This window comes from Cryptotermes secundus, unplaced genomic scaffold (assembly GCF_002891405.2).
Source record: "Cryptotermes secundus unplaced genomic scaffold, Csec_1.0 scaffold156, whole genome shotgun sequence".
Taxonomy (NCBI): Eukaryota; Metazoa; Arthropoda; class Insecta; order Blattodea; family Kalotermitidae; genus Cryptotermes; species Cryptotermes secundus.
Window position 1 is genome coordinate 432,667 of NW_019727089.1, and position 26,267 is coordinate 458,933.

General features: G+C 42.4%; 3 protein-coding genes across 4 annotated transcripts in view; 1 reads left to right on the forward strand and 2 right to left on the reverse strand.

The window, feature by feature from the left end:
- LOC111864300 (leukocyte elastase inhibitor) overlaps window positions 1-7,886 on the reverse strand; it is a 34,642-nt gene extending 26,756 nt beyond the window's left edge. Inside the window, exon 1 of one of the 2 annotated variants that reach the window (XM_023851443.1) lies at window positions 7,727-7,886. In XM_023851443.1, coding sequence (XP_023707211.1) covers window positions 7,727-7,871 — 145 coding nt within the window. In that variant the 5' untranslated portion in view covers window positions 7,872-7,886. Of the gene's footprint in view, window positions 1-4,055; window positions 4,152-7,726 lie in introns of those variants that run through there. The other variant, XM_033751370.1, reaches the window with a different exon arrangement.
- Window positions 7,887-11,659: 3,773 nt separating this feature from the next.
- On the forward strand, window positions 11,660-24,656 carry LOC111864304 (cuticle protein 1-like). The gene is made up of 2 exons (XM_033751384.1): window positions 11,660-11,852; window positions 23,917-24,656. Exons 1-2 carry the CDS (start codon window positions 11,769-11,771, stop codon window positions 24,205-24,207), a joined length of 375 nt encoding a protein of 124 aa, XP_033607275.1. The 5' UTR covers window positions 11,660-11,768; the 3' UTR covers window positions 24,208-24,656.
- The window catches only part of LOC111864303 (cytochrome P450 4C1), a 71,471-nt gene continuing 69,583 nt past the window's right edge, over window positions 24,380-26,267 (reverse strand). Inside the window, exon 22 of the mRNA XM_023851447.1 lies at window positions 24,380-25,957. Within this exon, the coding sequence (XP_023707215.1) occupies window positions 25,803-25,957 (155 nt within the window). The 3' untranslated portion in view covers window positions 24,380-25,802. The remainder of the gene's footprint in view (window positions 25,958-26,267) is intronic.

The window sequence follows — 26,267 nt, forward strand, 5'->3', positions numbered from 1 at the left end:
TATAGAGACTGGTAGAATATCATAGAGGGAAGCACAATAGATCAAACTGGTCGCGGTGCATGGGGAAACCCACCCTCTCTAAATAACTAACTAACGATTCTTATCTAGTAGATTTTGCCCTGATCCGCACTTAGGAAATGCGCTTAAATCCTTTTTATCTGCTGTACAGTTAAATCCAAGTTTTTAACCACGTAGTAGAGGAAAAACTGCCAGGAATTTATAAAACATTGTAAGTGTTTCGTTTTGATCGTTTCCTGAAAGCATTCGTTCTGTTGCAACAGACACGGGCTGGCAATTAAATAGCTCGAGTCCATGTCTCGTTTCTCTCGTGCGGAGGATATCTGTACTCACAAAAACCGGAAATGTCACGGAGACGCAGACGATTAAAAAATTGATGTAGCAAAATAGCAAATAAATTTTCTTTCCGAAGATATGCGTGTGAAGAACTTAACCTGAAAATTATTTGTCTAGAACATCATGTCATATAGTTCGATAGATCTTTACCTACGTTTTGGAACAACCTACTGCTTCCACTTTTCTACCCTAGGTTCTTCCGAAGCGCTGGCAAACGGGCAGTTTCACAGCCATCACGGTGAGAATCTTAGATGCCTTATGTGTATTCTAAACGGATTTTCCACTCTTGTTCTTCCATTAAAAATTCCTGTAAGAAAACAGAGGAGCTTCTGCTTTGCACTTAACGCGCTAAGTTGTCTGGTTCCAGAATGATGTTCCATAAACAGCATCCAACCATAAAATGTTACAGCGTCATAAAAGCGGCATAGTGGCGCCATTTTTATCTAAAAGATATCGTAACTGACCGTTGCAAGAGGTCACACAGATAAGGGAGCAGATATCCTACTAGTCTGTATTTACTAAAATGTTACATCCTGACAAATGAACCACTCTCTGTCAGAGTAATGTTTATGTCTACTTATTTACTTAACTGCGAGAACACAGCGGCAGTGACCGAAAGAGGATAAGAAGAGGGGCGAGAAACAGAAGAGCGAGCGACTTCGGTCGAAACGCCTGGAATTTAAATTATGATCATTACTTGATACAGATAACAGTTAACGTTATTTTACTAGTAAACAGAATAACAGGGCACGGTTCACACGATTATATCAGGTTTCAAAGTTTCTGTTATATTAAATTCAGTTAACAGGAGGCAATAAACCGATACCAATTCCATACAGTTACGTGGCCAATTCGTGATTTGCGACGAAACATTTTTAACACAAGAGCTGCATGTTTAGCTTGTTGCATGATCTCTCCACTTCATGGTATCCGTATTGCCACTGGTCGTCACGTGTTTTCCTAATTTCTTCCAGGATGTGAGCAGAGCTCAGTATATTGCATGCTTCTTGCTGATTGCTTGCTTGAATTACTCTTCGCCCCCCTAGAAATGGTGGCAATACGTTCCTCCGAAACGTTGGTAAATTTAAAACAATTTTTTAGGATTGCATCCTGTTGCGTATTGTGACGTGTATGGCGCAACGGGAAGTAGGGGTCACGTGAACTCTGCGGTCTCGCGAGTGACGTCACATACCCCCACCCTTTCCATTATTACGCAACGCTCTGTAAACACACTCCTCCCGCGGTGACGTAACAACACTTCCCACAGTGACGCAACAGGGGAGCCCGTGCTACGACTGTTGCTAGGCAATCGGTAAACACGACGCTGCGCAACAGCGGTACCTATCACGTAACTTTTTTCTGTGTTGTCCGTGCCGAGCCTAAATAAGGAGCACACCCAACACATGACAGTATACAATGAACATGTACAATTTTTTTGCCGTCAACGCAATAACACTTTATTATTTATGTGTTTATTTATACAGCACGAGATACTTGTTTCGATCTCAAACGGGTCATATTCAGGTGCTGCAAGTTTCTCACATACCATTACCGAATTCCAATGAAATGCATTTTATTGTTAATTTTATCCAATTCCTAGTCTAGATTCGTTTAGTTTATGAACTGAATAGAAACTAATTTGTACGAACCATTTATAAAAATGGGAACGTTAGAGTTGCAGTTCGGTAATGATATGTGAGAAACTTGCAACACCTGAAGATGTCCCGTAGTCCGTGCTATATAAATAAATAAATATTGTTGCTTTGACGGTAAACATTGTATACGTTCATTATAACAGACAATACGAAGTCACGTCCCAGAAGGCAGTACTTTTTGGTTTATGCATTGTGTCCACAAGTGCGAAAAAAGAACACATAATGAGGATGTGCCTATGTCCTTATACATGCTTCATCTTCAAAACTACTGTAAATATATTTTGACGATATATGGCTTCAGGAATCGAGACCCATACTGAAGTTTCCGAGTTATATAAGTTCCTTTCATATGCATGCAGTGTGCTTGTGCTTGTAACCCTTACTTTACACGAACCTGGAACCAAATGTCATCGACAGAGCGCACAGAGCAAAAAATGAGTAGGTACAACTTTATTTAAAATGTATATTCATAAGATTAATAACAAAATATCTAAAAAAATATTTTCTAGGTTTAGACAGTGTGAAAATATTTGCAGAAATTCGTTTGTATCTGCCACGTAAAAAAATGACTGACTTTTCTTGTTTTTCTTCTGCTGAAGAAAATGCTTAGTTACGTATTTAAACAGTAAATTGTTTTAATTTAAATAAATTGTATTGAGAAAATAACGAAAATTAAATTCTGTAGGTCTACTCTTCATAGGGGGCATGCGGTAGCGTAGCTGGTTGAGGCATTATACTACAAGCCGGAAGGTCGCGGGTTCGAGTCCCGATGAGGTGATTTTTTTTTTCAATTTACCTACTCCTTCCAGCTGCACTATGGCCCTGGGTCCGACTCAACCTCTAACATAAATGAGTACCAGGTATCTTCCTTCTATGAGCCGACTGTCTAGATAATGTGGGGCCCTCATCATCTCACAACCCTATCGGCCTCCACGGCCCGTCAAAGGGATAGCTTTACCTTACCTTCTCTTCGAAGCCTTCGCCGTAAGAATCTCCATTCTCCCAAAGTTAAAGAAATCTGGTGCATCTATTGAATGACAGTTCATTATTTATTTATTACGTCGTATGAGTGGTAGAAGGATAGCAAGGGAACGCATGAGCTAAATCTCATTAGTTAATTACATTATATAAATAAAACAAAGTTAAAATACAACATTTATGGGGATGGACACATGTACAATATAAAAATATGCTGTATGAACTGTGGCTGAAACTGCTTATTTTTGTATTACTTCACTGTCTCGGCCTCACAAAACTGTGGTTCCTATCTCCACGACATACCTACGTACGCACGTGGCCGTACAGATACTGCACATGAGGTCAGGGGATTCTACCAGACATCACTGCAGTCTTCCGGGGCGCAGAAGCAAACGTAACGTGTCTCTCCGCTGCGATTGAACATTTCTGCGCATATGCGGTGACCTTTCATATTCTCGTTACAGTCAAGGAGACCGACGTCGGGAAAACCAGATGACGTGATGGCGCTTCACTTCACAAGATAATAACTACGTGCGTTTTAATATTCCGTTCTAGTCACAATTTTCTATGGTTCCGTTCGAAAGAACACGAAACCGGTACGAATATAAGCTGCATGGAGCTGGTTACCAGGCGTAATTTCACGTGAATTTTACCAAGTTTCGTAAATTTAGTATCTCGAAACATGCCACGACAGCTCCCACAATCAATTCCTCCAACTCTCTTCTCCCACTCGAAGGTGGTAGTTGATACAGCGTCGTCTTTTGGTGGGTTCTTTAACGAGTCTGTGAGTACAATATTTAAATTATATAGCGTCGAATGATACCATGATTGATGAACTGGAAAGGATCTGGAACGAAGCGGTCTGGCCTAGAGAGGTTGAGGAAATGCACGAAAACCTGTCAGGACAGCTGGTGTCCCTCCTGAGTCTCGAATCAAACGCCTCCCATATACGAGGCTGGACAAACCCTTCGGCACAATGTGTGTGGGAATAAACTAAAGAATATGAAATAATATGTAGGCCTATATATATATATATGGGGTATATACTACAGAGTGTTTCATAAATACCTGACTGATTTAAAATACTTTTTTTTAACTCGAGGATGCGGCGCCATTGTGCGGTGGGAAGCGGAACCATTGTTTTTCCGGGAAATCAAAAGCTCCCTGTAACATACGACACTTGATTTATTATTTACTATAGAGTATTGCTAGAAATCTCCTTTAAGTCGGTGAGGTATTTATGAAACACCCTGTATATACACATTTTTGTCGTCCCGGAACAGAACACGCCCTTTTAAATTACCTTTAATTATAAATATGGTTACAGAAATTGTACCGTGAAACTATACAAAGTATCATAAGACTTCCCTGCTGCAGACAAAGGCCTGGGAATATAGAACAAAACGAATGTATTCGAAACTCTGTGACATGTGCATATGCGAGCTCTGTCACAATTATTATTGCATAATTTCTTGTTATCTCCCGCCGGATTAGTCTGGTCTCAGGTGGTTAAATAGCTGTGTGAATCTGCCAGGGGTTTTCCAGTGATTGAGGTTACCTCTTTTAAGGGACCCAACAGAGTAGGTGTCTCCCCCTTCACCCGAGGACGCAAACAGATCCAGTTTCCGAAATGTTGTTTTCTAGTTTGGACGAAGTCCAAAAGCCCAGTAATTCTGACAATCTTTGACATGTTCTGTTTGTTCACTAACGTACGTGGAGAACGCATATAAAAGCTAAGAGAAGACAACCAAAGCTCAAAACCAGAAATATGAATTGGCTAATCGACAAAAAAAATCACAGTTATCTATTGAAAACAAAATAATCCTATATAAAACGATAATCAAACCAGTCTGGACCTACGGGATAGAGTTATGGGGATACAGCAAACCTTCCAGCACAACAATTCTCCAAACGTTCCAATCCAAAACGGTAAGAAAACTAGTTAATGCTCCCTGGTACGTACCAAACGCTACCTTACACAGTGATCTAAGCATACCATATGTAACAGAAGTCATCAGAGCATACGCGGAGACACACAAAAACCGGACCACTCAAAGCAACAACCAACCAGCAATAGAAAGAAGACTAAATAGAATGTGGCCAGAGGATCTCATTAGATAAGCACCAGAGAATCATCGAAGGATGTTACCTGCTTCAATATTACACACACCCATCCCTTTTACTAATTACTCTATGTATATTGAGTAGACTGTAAAATTATTTCAAAAGAAAAAAAAAGAAAAAGAAAAAAATTATTTAGATACTTGGGAACTGTTCAAACCTTCCGTTACTTTCCTAGGGCAAGGGCACGCCAATGAACGTGGCCACCGCAATTTCCGAGAATTGTTATCAGTCTGAGCTGAACACATGTCACTGAATGGAGCAACGCAACTGAGCAAGTTCTATTGCCATTTCCTCAATTTGCGATGCTCCATTCAGTGACATGTGCTCAACTCTGGCCGATAACAATTCACGGAAATTGCGGTTGCCAGGTTCCTTGGTGTGCCCTCGTCCTTACAGCCTCAACACATTTGGAAGCATGGGACATAGAGACGAAATTTGTATGATTCATTAGGGCAGACGGTAAGCCTATCTCGAGCGTGATAAAAATGAAGTAATGATAAAATTATAGATTTCATCAATAATGCGCACTGCAGAAGCAGAAAAGAAACAAATCGCTGAAGGAATGGGGTCTTGCCAGAGAAAGAAAATATGGACCCAGGGGAAAAGGGATAATGAACTGTATATTTAGGTACGTTTTGTTTCTAAAAACTGAAGTCTCTTTTTCTCCCGCAGATGTGGTGTGAGTAGGAACAGACTTATTCTCCAGACCGTTCAACACGCCACAGGTTTCCAGTCAAGACTGGCGCAATACAAACCTCAGACCGGGGCCGTGTTCTTAAAAAAAAAAAAAAAACTCTCTTAAATTTCCTACAAGTGAGACTCACGTAGGTAACCTCGGTGACAACAAATATGCCAAACATTCGACAAATACACCCTGAAATTTCACGGATAAGACCGGAACGGTTCGATAATTTTACGACTCGTAAAGCGTTATCCAGAACTAATCAGTGAAATGGTGCACGAATTATGTGTAACACTGCCATTCAGGACACGCTGTATGTGTGACAAGCGGCGAACATTTCTTTTTTACATGTGGAAGAAGTCGGTCAGCCAAGAATATTGTGCCAATGTAGAGTAAGGGGGTCCCGATTGGATAGCTGGGCCTCGATACCCGAAAGGGCCACTCTTCATAATGTTACTAGACCTAACCTGGCTCCTATCTAATGCTAACGGACATGGTAAAGACGGTCGAAGCATGAAGTCATTTATTTATGAGGCTGTCAGTAGATCACACTATTAATAATATTGTATCGAACGGTAGCACGATTAGTGAATAATAAATTGGAAGGGCTATGGAAGGCACAGCACGTCTTAATTTGAGATGCTATCATGGTATTTGTCTGCAGGGGCTGGGGACCCCTCCCCACCCAAAAAACAGTCATGACAGCGGAGATCTGAAGTGTAAAACGAGTCACTAATCTCTATTCAATACTGAGGCTGAAAATGGGTACCGACCTGTCTTCATAGCGTGGGGTTTGACCACGGGAATCTTTCCGTCTTTCTTTTTTAACAGCCGCATGGGAACTGAAGCAGTGGGAACCAGTTTAGGGTGGCTCAAATCTGTTATTTACTTAATAAATCCCTTCAGTAAGTTGTTAAATTTGTTATTTATTGTCAAGGTGAAAGTGGCCGAACCTCGGCCATATACTGTGTACTGGAATTCTATTCAAGTATTTCCGTCCTTTACTTAACATTTCACGGTGATTACGTAAAGAATGTTGAGAGTGGCACGGAGTACAACATACACGAGAAAGCAAGTGTAGGCCCTGTGAACATTTTGGGTTCAAAACCCTACGAGATTAGGTCCCTTAAAATACGTAACTGTAGATTGAAGAAAAATATTAAAATGAAATATATATGAGACAAACACCGTCTTAAGTGTAACGATTTAATTGTAGTTCTTTTTTCTTTCCCTCCTCCACACTACATGTTTCGGCCCTAAATGGCCATCATCAGGCGTGTATTCCTACGTAGCTGTTACACTGCTTGTTAAAATTTAAAATCACCAGTCTTTCTAATTGTATAAAATCTTTGTTAACCTACACGCGTTAATTTGATTTCTAAATTTGGCACTTTTTTAAAACTTTAATTCAAGTTAAAATGTCTATAAGATTTTTGTTCTTTTGCTTTTTCAAATTTTGAAATTAAAATTTCTCAGGGTACATGCCCTATGTCTGTAGTGCTGCAGCGGCCACTTCTTGTTTAACGCTGTTCAGGTATTGTTNTTTACTTGAATTAAAGTTTTAAAAAAGTGCTAAATTTAGAAATCAAATTAACGCGTGTAAGTTAACAAAGATTTTATACAATTAGAAAGACTGGTGATTTTAAATTTTAACAAGCAGTGTAACAGCTACGTAGGAATACACACCTGATGATGGCCATTTAGGGCCGAAACATGTAGTGTGGAGGAGGGAAATAAAAAAGAACTACAATTAAATCGTTACACTTAAGACGGTGTTTGTCTCATATATATTGTGTGAGTGTAACAGGATGCTCAAATATAATATTAAAATGAAACTTAGAGAAATGTATTGTGAGGATAGAAACTGTATTGAAATGCCTATAACTGTTCTGCGGACACACTTCTCGCTCTGCTGACATTTTTCTGACCTCACCTGCAAACCCCGCTGAGACAGCAGTCAGCAGTAGCAGCAGCGACAACAGCAACCCCAGTGCTCGTTCCATGGCTCTCTGCTCCGAACTGGACCAGCGCTTCTCGTGCGAGTCCACAATCTGCCGGCACCGACCGGAACTGTGCATCGGGAGTGCCACGTGCAAGGGGTTCAGATCCAATGTTGGGAATTACATATGACGTACGTTTTATCGCATCTGTGGCACAGATGAAGGTGAATGGTACGAATCGCTGTTCCGTTTACGCAGACTGGCGGCTTCTTCTGTCTCCTAACGCGCTGTTTCTCTCTTCCTTCTTCTGAGTCATTAAGTCTTTCTTCTTTCATTTGCAGATTTATTTTACGACCCTGTCTATATCTCAGACTACGCAGCGTCCAATAGTAGGCTGATAGGTGAATAGTGAATGGGAAAGGATTAGGAAGGAAGCGGTCGTGGTCTAATATGAGTATTATTCAGGAATTGGCTTGGAGGCACTGAGGAAAACTACCAAAAACCTCAGCATAGACCTTGTCTCGGCCTATATGCGAATCGGAACATCCCCCAAATAGAAGCGTAAAGCGTCACCACTGCACCTGAACTTCTTGCAGGCCCCTTCCATCCTGACAGGGTTCGTCCTTCATTTCTGCTTGTCATTGCCGTGCGAACAGAAGAGACCTCACCGCGAAACCTTAGTCAGGGTGAAAAGCTTTCGGTTTGTACGTGGGAGCTACAGGTTTCCTGGTTATCCTGGCGCGATGTTCCTCACTCCTACGAGGCAAAATGCGGGATAGTGGTCTCTCAAATCTGGCAACGACTGTTACCTTGTACGCAGTAGCTTAGTTAGTTGAGGCATTATGTCACAAACCGGAAGGTTTCGGGTTCGAGTCCCGATGAGGTGGATTTTTTTTTTTTCAATTTACCTAATCATTCCAGCCACACAATGGCCCTGGTGTCGACTCAGCCTCTAACAGAAATGAGTACCAGGAATTTTCCTGGGGCTAAAGGGCGGCAGGCGCGTGAGGCTGAAAACCTCACCGTCATGTGTGAGCCGATTAACTAGAAAATGTGGGAGCCTCGACGGCTCACAAACCTGTGGGCCCTCACGGCCTGGTACAGGGATAACTTTACCTTGCCTTTTAACGTTTCCTTGTGCATCCTTTAAAATTCGTTGTTCAGGAATCACTATACAATTTGACGATATGTAATCTGAGCTACTGACAGCATTGCTAAATAAATACAGGGGATGGACAAAACTACGGAAACACCCAACAAAAAACACATTACCGTGCATAATATGGTGTAGGACAACCTCTGGCTTGCAGAACTGCTGGAATGGATAAATAGAGGTCTTGTATGATTTGCAAGGGAATCTTGTACCATTGGCAAGTTCTGTTAACGATGATGGAGGTGGATAGCGCGCACGCAGATTGCCCTCCAAAACAGAACACAAAGGCTCAATAATATTGATATCTGGCGACTGTGGGGGCCATGGCATCTTCGTTCTCAGATAACCAGTCCTGGACGGTGTTTTCTGTCTGAGCACGGGCATTGTCGTCTTGGTAAATAGCATCACCTTTGGGAAACAAAGTTTGTACCATGGGATGGACCTGGTCGCCTAAAATGGTCATATAGTCGTTGGCAGTGACGTGACCTTGCAGGGTAATGATGAGTCCGACAAAATACCACGATATGGCTGCCCATACCATGATCGAACCCCCGCAGCAGACAATCTGGATCGTAAGCTTGGGAGGCGTTCTCCAGACGTAAACTCGGCCAGAAGTCGGAAACAGTGTAAAGGTGGACTCATCCGGCCAAATGACCATCTTCCGTTGCTCCATAGTCCAGGTTTTATGACTTCGGCACCACACTCTCCTCTTAGTGGCATTTTGATCACTGATGAGTGGCTTTGGAATTGCAGCTCGTCCAGAAATACGCTGCTTGAGGAGTTCCCTTCGTACTGTTTTGGTGCTGACAGGGTTTGTGAGCGTGACATTCAGTTCAGCAGTCACTTTTGCAGCTGTAGTCTTCTTATTTTTCGTCACAATCCTACGCAATGTTCGTCTGTCTCGATCACTCAACACACATTTCCGTCCACGCTGGTGTTTATCGGATGCGGTAATAATCTTGGATACTGTAAAGTAAAAAGTAAAGCTATCCCTGTATCAGGCCGTGAAGGTCCATAGGGTTGTGAGTCTTTGAGGGTCCCACATTATCTAGACTTCTAGACAATCGGCTCAAAGATGGCGGTAAGGTTGTCAGCCTTACGCGCCGGCCGCGCTTTACTCCCCAGGAAAATTATTTAACTAATTCCTGGTACTCATTTCTGTTAGAGCCTGAGTCGACTCCAGGGCCATAGTACGGCTGGAAAGATTAGATCAACTGAAAAAAATCCAATTACCTCATCGGGACTTGAACCCGCGACCTTCCGGCTTGTAGCATAGTGCCTCAACCATCTTGGATAGTGTGCCTCGCGAAATGCCAAAAACATCGGCTACCTTGGTTACGGAAGCACCCACCACACGGGCCCCAACAATTTGCCCGCGTTCGAATTCTGTTAGCTTTGACATGCTGCACTAGAAACTGCACAGAACACTGTCTCGACAACAAATTAAGCTTGCAACGTACTGCGGAGGTTGTACTGGGAGTGGAATTAGGCAGATACAACAGCGTCACCTACAAACTTCGCTAAAATAAACACTTCAATTCAGGCATGAAATTCACGAGGTGTTTCCATATTTTTGTCCATCCTCTGCATAACAAACCTCGACCCCTTTCCGGTTTTCTGTCGGTGTAGCTGATGCGAGCAACAACATATGACGTATTCTTGTGCCGTGAGTCACAACTGGCGACTCAAATTAAGATACTGGAATTCCAAGGAACCAAGACCACGCTACGTTCTTTGTGACGTCAGCAACAGTGTCCAACAGTATGTTCATTGCTGTTGCTAGAAATAAACTAACATATCTTAGCTTTTCCCTCATGCTGTGTGTTCCATGTTTCAGAATGCGGGTGCACAAGGGACCACTCGTTTTCTTTGCTTGGTTACTTTAACATCGCTGTGACGAGGAGAAGGCGCTGTGCCCGCTAAGAATCCTAACAGAAGAGAAACCAGCTAATACGTAGCATATGCATAAGCCGAGGAACAACACGTTTATATGGATAGATGCTGCTTTATTTTGTTACGTCTGAATAGCGACTGCCTGGGCGGCCGAGGGGCCGGTGTTCGAGTCCTGGTAGGGACAGGATTTTTCTCCTCTACGTCGTCCAGACTGTCTGCGGGGCCCACCCAGCTTCTTATTCAACGGGTACCGATGGTAAAGCGGCCGGGACGTGAAGCTGACAATTCTACTCAAACTAGTGCCGGAGTCAAGAATACGTGGATCTATACGTCCACTCCCGCAACCGTCTTTCATGGCGCAGTGCCCAATTAATGAAGCACAGGGACAGCTTCACATGTCCTTGCCTTATAGCTGTTTGTATTCGTGTTTCAGGGTAAATAACAGAATGAATATACGAAGAACATGGAGTCGATTACAAAGACAGACATGAAATGTCTCATGACACTGCTCCCCCTTTGTCCCTCAGGACTTGGATGTTTGACACGCAACAAGCCATTATTAAGAAAACAGAAATGGTGTACTACCGGAAGTGGGTAGGGTCAGTAATACAACGTTTGGGCGACAAATTTCTGTCTGGATTATAACCAGAAAGTGTGTGTTTGTATCCCGGTATGCCACCTGTGGGCATTTCGGTGCAAACTCTTGACGTCTTTTGCAGAAGCATATTCACCACATACGAGTACAGGCTTGCTTGGCCAGCAAATCGCTATTTTCTGCAAACCTTACGAGTTAATATGAAAAAGAAGAGAGAATAAAACTGCTTGCTCTGTTGAGCTCCGCCCAAACACTAGTGGCTTTTATTTTGTATCTGGTTGTTTTCCAGCGCTCACAGCATCAAGACCAATCAGCGTCGACGAATGTTGAGCAGTTAGTGGAATGGGAATTATCAGCTAAAACTGAAGTACTCTAAGAAAACCCCGCCACAGTGATGATTTGTCCGCTACAAATCCCACATGACCTGCTCTGGAATCGGTCAGGGCCCAAAGCGGTGGGAAGCCGACGATTACTCCTGGTTAGTATAATTTCTGTAATGCAATCTGTGTATTTCTTGAGCCACTGCCAATAGAACTGATTAGTAAGCCATTATTTTCTCCGTTGTAAGGGGTCTGCTTTATGCTAGGGACGTTGTATAGCAATGTGCTGTATGCCTGGGTTAAGTAGGTCTGCGACTTACGTGTATTTTGTGAGGGCTGCGCCATAGCTCAAGCGGTTAGTCACTGGCTTCCCACCGCGGCGGCCCGGGTTCGATCCCGGGTCTGGTCAAAGTGGCGCTGGGGCAGGTTTTCTCCGAGTACTTCGGTTTCCCCTGCCAATCTTCATTCCACCACTTACTCCACAAACACGTTCACCTATCATCTGGGGCTGGTACAATAGGCCAGAAGTGGCCACAGTACAAGGGACTTAGACCCACCCCACTAGCAATAAAAAAATACATGTATTTTGTAAGGCACTACCACTAGACGTTTGAGTAGTTCGGCCAGAAATTGATTGGCGACCTAAGAAAAAGTATAACGCTACAGAGCCAAGATGGGCTCATGGACTAACCCAGGCTCATATGAGGAGGTTCGGGGTGAAGTGGTTTCAGGATGAAGCTAACAATTGTCTCTCTTTCGCGACTACGGTCGGGATGCGTGCTTCCATCAGACTTAATTGTCCGTTGCTTAGGCATAAAAACAACTTCATCAACAATAATCGGATGTACGGGTCTGTGTACTTATCGAGATGTTTTAAGTAAGAACACATTTCACGTGAAACTAATGCCAACGTTTATAGAATTACAAAATATATTAAGTTCTAATTCTGTAAAGGATTAATTGGATTGCGCACTGCGATAACCCAAATTTAGGTCTAATTCTATAGTATTAGACATCTTAAAAGTTGTTCCATTGCATTCTAAAACAAGATGTCGGAAAATATTGTGGAGCATAGTGAAAGTCATTCGAGAGTGGATATCTGCTACCTTTAGATAGTGTGAAGACTGAAAGACGAATTCAAGTAATTCCGGTTCCGGTCAGTCACGTGCACTTCCGATAGTTCTGCTTTGTGTCCGTGACCTGTACTGTTTTTCTTGTTTTTATGAGTATCCATTGAAAGTGACGTATTCTGTAAAATAGTTTCTACGGTTCCGGTTTATTACAAGTGTATATTTGAAAAAGGTTTATTAAGGTTTCCGAGTTCAGTAATTTGTTTATGAAAATGGCCGGATTCGTGAATGTGACCTGCATAACATTACTACTGCTACTGTCAGAATGAGACCAGGGTACAAAATGAAAGATACGTATTGTCGCGTATCGGGCGTATATCGCGACAAATAAATTCTCGATGTATTCGGTGTAGCGAATTTTATTTCACATTCGCTCATACAATCACCCAAATTACAGTTTTACGATTACTGCTATCTGCAGTATCACAATTAGTCCACTCCCAATGCCAGAATACAACTGACTGGCTGACTCTACGTCTCGACTCGGCGACTGTTACAGTACAACTCAGTACAACTGACTGTGAATAGCCTTCGCTGCTCCGTATGTAACCTCGATCGGACAATACGGCCACGTAACAGGCACCCTTGTTGCTATGTCGCTGTGTTGCTATGTAACGCTAGCGGAGGTAACCGCTGTTACTACTTGGTGACGTCACCGCTGTTGACTTGCGTTGCCTAGCGACCAGGATGCTAGGACTCGGCTAACATCGGCTCGCTTCGGCTTCGCTCGGCGCATCACGGCTGGCGGGGGGGGAGGGGCGTCATCCATAGCTCAGCACGTCACAGTATTTTCAAGTAGTGTGCTGCAAGTATTCTTACAAAGAGCCACAAATTTTGTTCCTTTTGAAGGGAAAGATGTGGAAACTGTCCTTCAGTACGACTGTCAACTTCCAGAAGCTTGCCATGAAACTTATTTGTTTAGGTCCATTTTATTACAAGGTGGTTCAAATATGACCGGGACTGATTTTTTTAAACATAATTGCCAAACACTTACTTGCACATGTCAGTCTTCAACGTACTCCTCTCTGGAGTCAACACATTTTTTCCAACGTTCTGGAAGCATCCTGATGCCCTTTAAAAAAAAGACGTGGTTGGCGGCGTATCCACTCCCGAACAGTCTGGATGACGGCGTCGTTGTCCACAAACTGCATGCCTTGCAAGTCTGATTTGAGCCTTTAACAGGTAGAAATCACTTGGGGCCAAATCGGGACTGTACGGCGGATGTGTCAGAAGGTTCCATTTCATTTCCCCTGAGGGCTTCTATTGTTGTTTTGGCCGTATGGAGGCGTGCATTGTCTTGAAGGAAGGCTACCCGCTTTCCACGTGTCTTCCGCTTGGATCGGGTCTTTTCCTTCACGTCTGTTGCCAGGAGGTCTGAGTAATAAGCTGCATTGACTGTTCTGCCATCTGTCAGAAAGTCTACATGGATAACCCCCTGCCAGTCCCACAAGAACGTTCGTCTTCAATCTGCTGTAGGAGACGACTGGCAGCTTGCATGCACACCATTTTGTTCACGTCCGTCAAAGTGCGTGGTACCCACCATGCATTCACCTTGCGATAGTGCAGGTGGTATTTCAAGATGTCTTCTACACTAGCAACACTGATGGACAGCATCTCACGAATAAGCGCGTCTGCACGATCAATGTTTTGCTCGGTGACGGATGTTCGCGGCCGACGATCCTGCGGTTCATTCTCCACGCGCTCTCTGCCCTCTCTGAAGCACTTACACCACTCAAACACACGGGTCCGTGAAAGTCACTCTTCCCCATACTGTTGTTGGAGTCTGTGGTAAATTTCAGCGGACGGGACGTTTTCTCCAACGAGGCATTTGATCACAATGCGTTGTTCCACGCTCCGCGGTATCTTCTGTGCGCTCATCATTCTAGCAACTCCCAGACAGGACTGAACAGGTTCTAACCCGAACAGGAGGGAGGGTGGAGGTTATGGCTTCACTCTCTCAAGGTCGCACAGCTACTGCGCAGTGCGGCTTGTTTACACACCAATCAGTCCCGGTCATATTTGAACCACCTTGTATTTTCTTAAATAAGCCGCCCGAACATCTATTTCAAATTTATGTTGGCGTATTATGGAATTCGACTTTGTTTAAAATTCTTGTGAAGAAAACAGTATTTTAGGCCCATTTGCCGGCATTTGGCAAATCACACTTTAAAAAGTCGGCGTAATTTCGTTTGACCAGGAAATGTGCTATGCAGGTAGGCTACGTGTTCAACAGTTTCTCCGTAGGGAAGTCCACGGAAGACATCAGTGTTGTGGCTGATAGGAATTAGGCAAGGGAACTGAACGACTACGGACTGAAATCTGTATTTACAGTACGTTCTAGAGGGTTGTATAAAACTCAGAATTATTGGGTTTTTGGACTTTTTCCATCGTCCGATATTCTAGAAAGTAGAAAACACGACGCTTCGAAAACTGGACTTCCTTTTCGTCCTCAGGTGAGGGGAGAAGATACCCGTTCAGTTGGGTCCATTAGAAAGAGCAAACTTGAATCACTGGACCAGTGATTGTGGTTAGTTCTTTCTAGGGGACCCAACTGAGTCGGTGTCTTCCCCCCCCCCAGTCACCTGAGGACGGAAACGGATACAGTTTCCGAAACGTCTGGAAAAAGTCCTAAACCCCAGAAATTCTTGGTATTTATAGTGTTCTGATGGAAGACAATCACTGGCTTTAAACCTCATGCAATAACTTATGTTCGAAAACACAATTACGATCTGTGACTTCGTTAGTGTGTGCATTATTTCTTTAACTCTTGATCGTTGTGCGGATGTAATAGAAAACTTCCTTGTGGCAGTGCCATGTATTAATGTTTGTGACACGGCAGACATATGCGTCAGCATTGCAAAATGCGTGAGGCAGAGCAGGAGGGGCGGCGAACGATAAGTGGACGTGAATAATGTTGACTACACATACCTCAGATGGGTACGTGCAAATTTCATCGAAATGGAATTACCATATCCGTCGGCCAATGACGCCGTGGCTGCAGGTCCTCAGGCAGCAGGATGGGGTCAGGTAAGGTCAAGCTCGCAGCCCTGTTGATGTATTCATTCTATTGTTTGTAATTGTAATCTGTTGTGTGTCAGGAATATGATCCAAGGCTCTGTGGTCAACCTACTCTTTGCTACTTCGATGGCTATAAATCTTCACTGCCGATCACGGTGACCGTGCGTGTAGAGCATGAACTGTATTCGCTCGCTCCAACACAATCGTTGGTTCGATGTTTGTATGTGCGTTTATTCTTTGTTTGTGTTGCCCTTTGTGTAGGTAGCGGTCTTGAGACGGATTGATCCCCCGTCCAAGGACTCCTACCGTTTGTGTATTATTTTTTACTATTATTATTCTTGGGGTGAGACTGAGTCCACTTGGTACTGCGGCTACTACTGACCTACTGTACCAGCCGCAGGTGATGGATGATGGTGATTCTGGAGCAGCTGGTGGAATCAAGATTGACAGGGGAAACCGAAGTCCTCGGAAAACACTTGCCCCAACGCAACTTTGTTCACCACAAATCCCACATGACCCGACCCGGGCTCGAAGCCGGACCGCAGCAGTGGGAAGCCAGCGACTAACCGCCTGAGGTACGGCACAGCCTACCGACTGTGTAAAAAAGATTACGAAACTGAAGTAGAGGCCAGGATCCAACAAAGGGCTGTAGAGCCATTGATGATGAATGAATAAGTAAGTAAAACGTCACTGATGGAAGATTTGTTGAATGACGAATGCCTAAGTTTAATAGGAAGTTCTGTGATAATTTAACGACATTTATTTCGGAAAGTTTGAATTGCGTTCATGTAAGTATCTTGAGAAGATAAGATCGAATAGTGTGTCAGTGTGTTAACTATACAGCGTAAGAATTAATCTTCGTTTGCTGTTTTCAGCCTTATGACATCCAGTTGCAACATTTCTCTTATCACTGTATCTGATTTATGTCATGTAGCCAATACAAGTCGGGTCTGTCTGTATATCAGAACGATGCGTGACACGGTAAGCTGTTTGTAACAGACAATAATCACTAGTTCCCATTTGTTAAGTAGGATTTTGCGTTCTCTTCGGCGTTGGCTCTGAAGGGTTCTGCGTTGTGTTTCTCAGCGCTGTCAGTGCTGCGTTTGGCTGAACTAGAGCTATGGAGTAAGCTAATTCCTGTTCCACGTATATTTTCCTGAAACGTTCCGTTAATGCTGTGGTCTTTAGTAAACACAGGAGCAGCTGGAGGATCCTTAGGCTACTTTTGTCATTTTATAATTCAGAGAAACGCCATGTAATGACGTCTTAATGTCAACAGAGAACCCTCTGTTTCTCAGTTAGCACTTGAAGCTGGGTTTGAGATTATCAGCGTTATCCTGACATGCCGTAGGAAAAGTGTCATGGAACTGACGCTTTGACGCTCTCTTCAGCTACAAAAGCCCTCAATTGGAAGTTTACCTAAGTTTGTCAAGAATTGTAAATATAAATAATGCCAATGTGGCAGGATGGTCAGAGCATGTAGCACGAATGGGNGATATTGTTGGGAAAAACCAGAAGGAAGACTAAGATGTAGGTGGGTGGGCATTATTAAAATGGATCTTAGAGAGATAGGATCGTATGGATTGGATTGATCTGGCTCAGGATACGGACCAGTTGAGGGCTCTCTTGAACACGGTAATGGACCTTTAGGTTCCATAAAATGCTTGGAAGTTCTTGAGCAGCTGCACAACTGGCAGCTTCACAAGATACCTGCCACCATTTCATTAACGGACATGGGTTTAGTTTAAATTACGCTCTACGTTTTGATTAAAGTTCCAGCTACGTTAATTTGACAGGTTAGAAGTGCGGTATAATACGTACATAGGGATAATATTCTCTAAATTCGAACCTCAGTAATGGGATGGAATGTGCATTTGTCCTTTTCATGTTCTCTTGGTAAATGCTGAGAAGTGCACCATTCGAATCACTAGTTATTATTACAATTATATATTAATTTCGTCTAATATTTTCATTCGATGCAGTGTTACTTAAACTGCTCAGTCAGTGCAAGTGGGGATGACGTAACCCGGGTTAAACAGAGATCCATGTACGGGTATCCTTTTGCCTCTCGAAATGAATTTGAACTTTCTGGTGGAGTTTATTTCGAGAAGAATCTCTGTTAGACAACAATTGAAATATTGGTGGAGGGTGAAACTCAAGAATTTAACAAGATGCGTCTTATTCGTGACATTTTTTTAAAGATCAAGGAATTCATCTCAGGAATGTCATGTCCTTGAGGATACTAACAGCCGTGACACCCAACGCACACCAAAACTACGCTTCTTCATCACGCCCAGATTTCTCCACATCAGCGTAATATCGAATTCACTGAATACGAGAGGACACTCCTGTCGGCTTTACCCCACAGAGACAGATTCTAATGTGTGCGGTAGTAGCAAAGCTGCCTCTTGACCTTGGCGGAGGAGGAAAAGGCCGAATTTTCTTAACCTCGGCTCTTGATTATGAGTGGAAGATCAGCTTTAATTTTCGACCTTTTTGACCCCCGGGAATGATCCTCGGTACAGATTTATGAGGCCGAGTGGGACCGACAGCCGGTAAATTCCGTACCTAATCCGTAACTGTTGCTTTGGTGTCCCAGCTGTTCCGGTTTTAATGGACGTGACAGTAAGGACAAGGAAATTCGCAGCTCCGTTAACAGCAGCTGCTAACAGATACATATTCTTATGTAATGGTTGCTATATTAACCACACTTTTCACACTTTTCACAGTGGTTTACATATTCGTTTCGCAGTGCGCACCAACCGAAACCACGTTTATATAACGATGTTTTCACCAATTTCTCTCCAACACGCGCCTTACTGACAGTGATCCTGTTATGAGTTCATGACCTGCTCCGAATGGTCCATGGCTCATAAATGACGAAAAATAAACAAAACCGTTTAAATTGCTTTTCACTAACTTACTGGTATTTGTTGAGACTTGTCAAGAAGAAGAACAGGGTGCTGTAGCTCCTTTTTGCAGTATTACTCAGGATAATCTCCCTAAACGTGTGAAATACCTACAGCATATCCCGGACTATTGTTATGTTATGCCTTCAAACAGAAGCGTTCTATGTTCACACACGAGATTTGAAAGCAAGTCAAGTTAGAGCCGCATTTAATGTTATCATTTATAAATTAATATGCATGATTTCAGGGCACGGAACAGTAGACTGGTTTAATAGAAGGCTGTGACTGCAGTGCAAGCGGCCAGTCTGCTTCCGTTATTTATCCGTACTGGCTGATACGTAGTAAGATGTTCTCATTATAGTAGTTCATATGTTTGCAAGTCTAACTCGATGGAACAGAGTCCTTCTTGAGAAGCTGACAATCGCTAAGCTTGCCAAGAAATTCTCAGAGACGATATTTTTGTTGTGTTCACAACAGCTCGACGGTGGTTGCTGTCCTAAATCAGACGAATCCGATCCATTGTTCACGCCGTGGTTCTTTCAATTCCCCTTTAATATTTGATCCCTTCTCATAAACTCTTAGGTCTCTAAATTTCTATGCATTTCTTAGCTCTCCCATGTGTCCTGCATATCCCATTTATTCTTATCCTTGAGTTAATCACCATAAGGGCAGGTCTATTTGGCGAACAGTACAAACTAGAAAGGGCCTCATTATGGACTGTTCTTATTCATGCTATCGTTTCTTCCTTCTTGCGTCCAAGTATTCTTCTCAGCACACTGTTCTCACTCACTTCCAATTTCTTGTTCATCCCTTAAAGTGAGAAACCAAGCTGAACATCCATGTAAAACGACGGATAGAATTATAATGCACAACCACCACATACAAGACACAATACTTGTCCCAAATACACGGAACACAAAAGACACAATCACAGACCTGCAAGCCAACAAAACACGCACTACATCAATGCAAGATCAAGAAGAAAGCCATAGAATTACCGCGGTAGAAGTGACATACCTACACACAACTACTACAGCCAGACAAAACATAAGTAAACCTATATACGTTTAACTTAATTTTAAGAATTTAACATTTTAACAATTAATATTTAATATAACAGGTGAACACCTTATATATAACGTCATTATATATTGCTAAGAGTCCAGTGTTCCAATATATAAACATTGGCTAATGTAGGAATACTAGCAGAAGAATACATACGAATATAAGAAGTCAAACACGTGTTGGTGGCTTAATGGGCGGAAACGTGTTGCAAGATGTGTCCATACTACATATTGTAGTGACGGAATAAATTAAAGAGATTATAATTCTATTGTGATTCCTAGATTCTTAGATGGAAGAGAGGAGCACACAGTTCTGAGCTGAGTGACAGAGAATTCCCTGCATACTGTCTAGTCTTGACTTATCCTTGGATATAGTTTAGATCTGTTACTTTCGCTTTCAAATATTGCATACTTTTCTAAGAAATTATTATTTATATTTATATAACACTTTTCATGCATTTTTGTCGAGATACCTGGATATCTACAGGCTGCTAGTTTTATCCTTTAAGCCTTTTTCAGTAGCAGCTTCATTAATAATGTTTACGAGTTTCTGTGTCTTTCTTTACATTACTTATTTTTTCGCCTAAAAAGTAACTTCGTCAGTACAGACCAGAAGCAGATGTGTCCCGTTTAATTCCAGATACCCCTGAATTCCTTCGATCATCATATTTTATTCTAAATCGAAGTTGGAAAGGAATTGTGATATGGCATTTTCTTAACTGGGACTTCATTACACAAATATTTACGTAAACAAACTCCATTATACGTTTCTTTTATATTTTATTTATTTATTTGTTTATATTTTATATTTATATTACATCGGTACACAACATTTTACAAGAATATTGAACAGTAATTTTCTCCAGGATTACAGGTCTTGAAATATGAAAGTAATATAATATCGTATGCTACCCAAATGGGAGGGAGATTTCTCTTAAAAGAAATCTTTAATAAAAATCCCTGTTTGAAAAGAGCACTATTCCTCACAGCGACATAGATCGCTTTTATATGAAGGAGGCAATGGAGCGGTAAGTTACCTGGCGTGTATGTCTTGCTGTGGCATTTCATTGTGTTGTTTCTTTTATTATTTGCTTTCCGAATTTAAGATGGCGTTCTGCTGAATACAGTATAAAAACTGTACACTTGCTGTGACAAAATCACACTCCTAAATCTGGTGTCGATCTGGAGGCTTTGCTTTACTCAACATGTTCTTCAAGTTGGTGAGTGTCTCAGAGCAGGCTTGGGAAATGACCACACACGGTAGATCGGGTGTGCTGAAAACCTTGGGAATAATCAAATAATCAGGTTTGTAGGCGAACTGTAAGGCCATGTCTCAGACAAGTGAGGAGGTCGAATTAAGAATGAAATTCGAGTGTTTTCGCTGCTTATGTCAGGTGTGAGTTGCTCGTTGTGGTGAGTGTTAAGGCTATGGTCTCCCTAAATGTGATGCCATGCAGTTTGTTAGATAGGTACCTGAAGACAGGCATCTTGAGTGTGTTCCCTCTTTGTCTTACATGATGTAGCCCTGTGGAAATTAAAAACATGTGAGTTCACGTTCATTCAGTTAAATCAACAAATCTAAACGCCCCACAATAACAATTTAATTAAAGAATATAATATTTGACCAGTGATCTATTGAATTATGTTATTTAGTTTCCTTGGCATAGTTTGAATGATCAAGTCAAGGGAGATAAGATGGGCAGAATATGCAGCACGCATGGTGAGAACAGGATTGAATAAGTGATTTTGGTAGAAAAGATGCCTCTAGGAAGACACACTCAAGTGGGAGGGTAATATTATGACCCCTAGGGAACCAAGACTGGGTGGTATGAACTGGATTAATCTGGCTCAGGATAGGGATCAGTAAAGGGCTCTTGTGAACACGGTAATGATCATACGAGTTCCATAAAATATTGGGAAATTTTTGAGTAGCTGAGCAACTGGTGGCTTCTCAAGAAGGACTCAGCTCCATAGAGTTAGTTTATTATTTAGTTGGCATATTGTGGTAACAGTATCATATGCCCTGATATGTGCATTAAGTTTCTCATTAGCGATGCGGATTGCGACGCGTGCTGGATGCTCCTACAGACAATTCTGTGTGTCGCGTGGCGCAATGCATATCCCGACGCGGGTGAGAGAGCTGGAAGACGGTACAGAAACATGTATCAGCGTGAGCGAGCTCCACCAGAACGGATTCAAATCTCGTAAAAGATATTGGGATATATTGTGTCGGCGCTAGTATCAACGTATATGGAGTCCTTGACGTAAAATGGTTACATAAATTTGAATAAAGCAACGCATGGAGCAATTCAACCAAACGGTACTTTCCCGTACTGGTTTATTTTTTTATTGTGATTCATTTCCATTTACTGAGCCGGGAGGGTCAGAGTAAATCCACATACAAATAGTTTTTTTTTTTTAGTTTCTTGCGTCCACTTGGTACGTCGGCCACTAACTGGCCAATTGTACCAGCCCCGGATGATAGATGATGAGTGTGGAGTAGTAGGTTGAATGAGAATTGGCAGGGTAAACTGAAGTACTCAGAGAAAACCTACCTCAACGCCAATTTGTCTCCCACAAATCCCACATGACTTGTACTTGGATCGAACCCGGGCCGCCGCGGTGGGAAGACAGCGACTAGCCCGCCAGAGCTATGACACGGCCTTGACATGCAAATAACTGTAGCTCCATTTCCTTGTCAGCTGAAATTCCGGTATCTAGTGGACCGTACTTCGATTCCACGCCATAAGTTTCGTATCTAAATTTATTTATTACGTAATAAAATTACAACATATGTATATAATGCCTTTTTCACGCGTGAATATAATTTACATCTCATACAAGTGTGCAATTGAGTTACATTAACGAACGTGATGTCACAGGCTCTTAAATTATTGTGCATTTTATTTTATTATATTTACGTGTATTTCCAGTCTCTTATGAGCTAGAGTCCAGAGAATTTTAATTTTGACCTACCACGAGTCCTCTTCTTATGGGCTTATATGTTTAATACAAAGACAATTATCCGAAGAATTTTTGGATTTAAAAAATATTAAAAGTAGAAGAATAAAAATTATATTTTCAAGTACCAGGACATTTTGTTGCGAAACTAAGAGAAAGGACAGACTTCACGAGTGTCAATAAATTAATGGAAAACAAGGGGTAAATTTTCTATACGGATGTAGCTATTTTCTCTCTCTACAGTTATATAAACAACGGTTTTGGAGACCCATAACAAAGTAGAATCAAATTCCCGTAAATGGCTAGAGCCTTATATGGACGGTCGTCTCCGAATCAAGCAGAATAATGAGAAAGAAAAACGTTGAAATTTATCGTCCCTCCTACAGGAAATGAAATTAATCTTTACTCTTAACATTGTTCTGAAATACACTGTGTTTGTTACATTAACTGTGTATTATGAGAGCTCACATCGTGTCCACATTCTTGCATTAAACTCTGCTACTTTCAAAGCAAAACAGTAAAAATCGTGGCCCGAATGCTGTGTAGAACTGAGAGCTCTGCCTGCCCGCAATCCAGCGATAAAATCCATTGCTGCAAACTGAAAAATAGAAGTTTGATTCCATTGTATAGAAACATACAGGTAGACTGATTCATCTGGCTCATGACAGGGGCCAGTGTTGGGCTCCTGTGAATTTCTTGAGTGGCTGAGGGACTCAAAACACCAGTCAAATGTATAATTAATGTAGGTAAGCGTACAAAGAGACCACTAGGAAGACCAAGACATAGGTCGGTGGACAGTATTAGGATGGATCTTAGAAAAATAGAATGAGATGGTATGGACTGGCTTCATCTGGCTCAGGATAGAGACCAGTGGTGGGATCTTGTGAACATGGTACTGAACCTTCGGGTTTGATAAAATGCTGGTAAGTTCTTGAGTAGCTGCACACTTGGCGGCTTCTCAAGCAAGACTCAGCTCCATGAAGTTAGTTAAGCGTACATTCGATAATAAACCCATATCCTGGCGACAATATAGGATATTGCGTGAGTGCTATGGGTTGTCAGGAATAACTGACCGACGTGTAAGTAACTGTCTAATAAGACAGACGGAATGCAGCTAATACAGTTGTGTGTTCACTGCAGGTTATGCTCGCTGCGGTCGTAGTGGCGCAATCGGACAGGTATCCCGCAGGGGTGCACCCGGGTGTGTGCCCTAACTACCCTTACTGCAACTCTGCTGCATACCACGCGTACGTTCCTTACGCCGCTGCTGCCAGCTACAACTATCCTGCTGGGGTGAGTCCTTCCTCGTGCCCCAACTACCCATACTGCAGCCACTACGTGCCAGTGGCCCCCTTGCCGGGACATCATGCCCAGAAGTACCCCGCTGGGGTCAGCGCGGCAGCCTGTCCCAACTACCCCTTCTGCCACTAGCCAGATTAACACAGCAAGAGTCATCTTTGGATTGGCAGAATGACAACACACTTGTTAAATGATTCAACATATTTCTTACACTGGCTACCTCACAGAACTTACAGAAACAATGGAAGAGGACTCAGCCCTATTCTTCCTTGCATGGGCTACAATAAAGATATCTGTAAGCATATTTAATTGTAGCATGGCAAACTATTTATTTTCTTAAACGTTTTGTTTCAGTTATACAGCTGTATATAAATGTTGCATGATGTCATGTTAAAAATTAAATATATATTTAAAAGTATTTTTCGTGTTTCACATTCCTAACTCCAAAACCTCAGCATTATATTGTGCCGTTGTAATGAACAGCAGATGCATATGTTGAATATCAAATAACACTCGATTATAGGCCACCTTCCGTGGATTTAACGTTCACATGCAATTCCCTGTTGCTATGGGATCTAAAACTTCATGAATGATTACAAAATCCCGCATTTGGATTCAGTTCTGAGCCACTGAACTCATTTCAGGCCCTTAGAACTTAACGTGCAACAGAGTACACTAGACTGTACATAATTAAATGTTCAAGGGATTCACAGGTTCCTTTTCTGACGGAGTAACGATCCGGCAAAACGGCAACAGCGGCTCTTACCAAGCCTACTTTATGCAGAGACTAAGGTGGGATATTCGATCGCTTGTATTGCACGAAACTATAGTATATGCAGGAAGAATATTTGAGTCTCCCTCAAATCGTCCGGTATCTTCGATTGACGACATGCATTCTCCTTGTCAACTCGCAACACTTGTGTTCGGAATCGTGTCTTGGTCGGCAGTCCAGTCGCCTCACACATCACAGTTTATCTTCAATGTCATCCCACTATGTCGTTGGGCAGCTGCAAGATCATGCATTAGGTGCCTGGCTACTGAGACCTTGCTGCTTTATTAAACATTCAATCAGTCTCGTCGCTTCTTGTGCCGAAATGCCACGTGTCAGTCACAGTGAAACGAATGTTTATATAAGGTGGCATGTGGAAAGTAAGTACGAGTATATACGTGTGAGCTTTATCTTTCATTCTGAAGGAAGAACAAGAATTAAACAATGATGGCCTACAAAATATGAGATTTCTGCGTATTATTGCTATAGTGAAAGAATAAGGAAGAGCTCGGGCGATTAGTCTTCGGCTTCCAGCAAAGACCCGGGTTCGACCTCAAGTATATTCATATTGGATGGTGGACAAAGTTCCGTTAGGGCTGGTTTTCTCCCACGTTCTTCGGTTCCGCCCTCCACTCCTCATTCCGTCAACTGGTTCACATTCATTAACCGACTGAAAAACAGAATCCTTGATATTGGGAGGCCATATATTACGCGTGGGAGAAAATAAATTAAAGAGTTCTCGTGAAAACCTTCAGCTTGGATTACGAACGCATAGGTGGTTCTCAAAATATGAACTGAATTGAACGGTCTCAAACTAGCATCCAGTGGCGGCCTTTTGTGAATAAAGGATTAAAGTTTCGTGTTCCATATAGCAGGCAATTCCTTATTCACCTAAGGAAACTACTGTGTACTACGGAATTAGTTTTGAATAGGAAGAAGGGACAGCCGAATCAGTTCTCTACTGAGAGAGCTTCAGTCTGATTCCTCCGGCAGATTTCAATACCAGCTCTGCAACGAGTCGCGGCTCCTCATTCGGGTCTTCCAGTGAGAGCTTGTAGCGCCGAAGCACGGCAGAGAGTGCGGCCTTCATCTCCATGGTGGCAAACTTCTGGCCTGAAAACAAAAACAGCAAATCATTGTTGCTACACTGAATATGACAATCTTTCGTTATTTCATTGAATTGAAGCCACACGGTACGGAGGGATTGAAGATTGAAAAAGCATGCGTATTCAGTTTGTGTCCATGGTGGAAGTAACTAGCGTTGGGTGAATTGTCCTCAGACCGAGTGCATGACTAATGTTACAACCAGAAGGTTCAGCACCGCTTATATGGAATCCTGACTAAGTTCAGTCCACGTCCCATCCTCAGAATATAAATAAATCATTCTATTATCATCCCAACATGTCCGCCATCTTCTAACCGA

Bases quoted from the DNA above. Each gene is read 5' to 3' on its own strand.
- LOC111864304 (XM_033751384.1), top strand. From the start codon at position 11,769: ATGATTTGTCCGCTACAAATCCCACATGACCTGCTCTGGAATCGGTCA. The intron at 11,853-23,916 runs GTTAGTATAATT...TGTTCACTGCAG, and splicing joins GAAGCCGACGATTACTCCTG to GTTATGCTCGCTGCGGTCGT.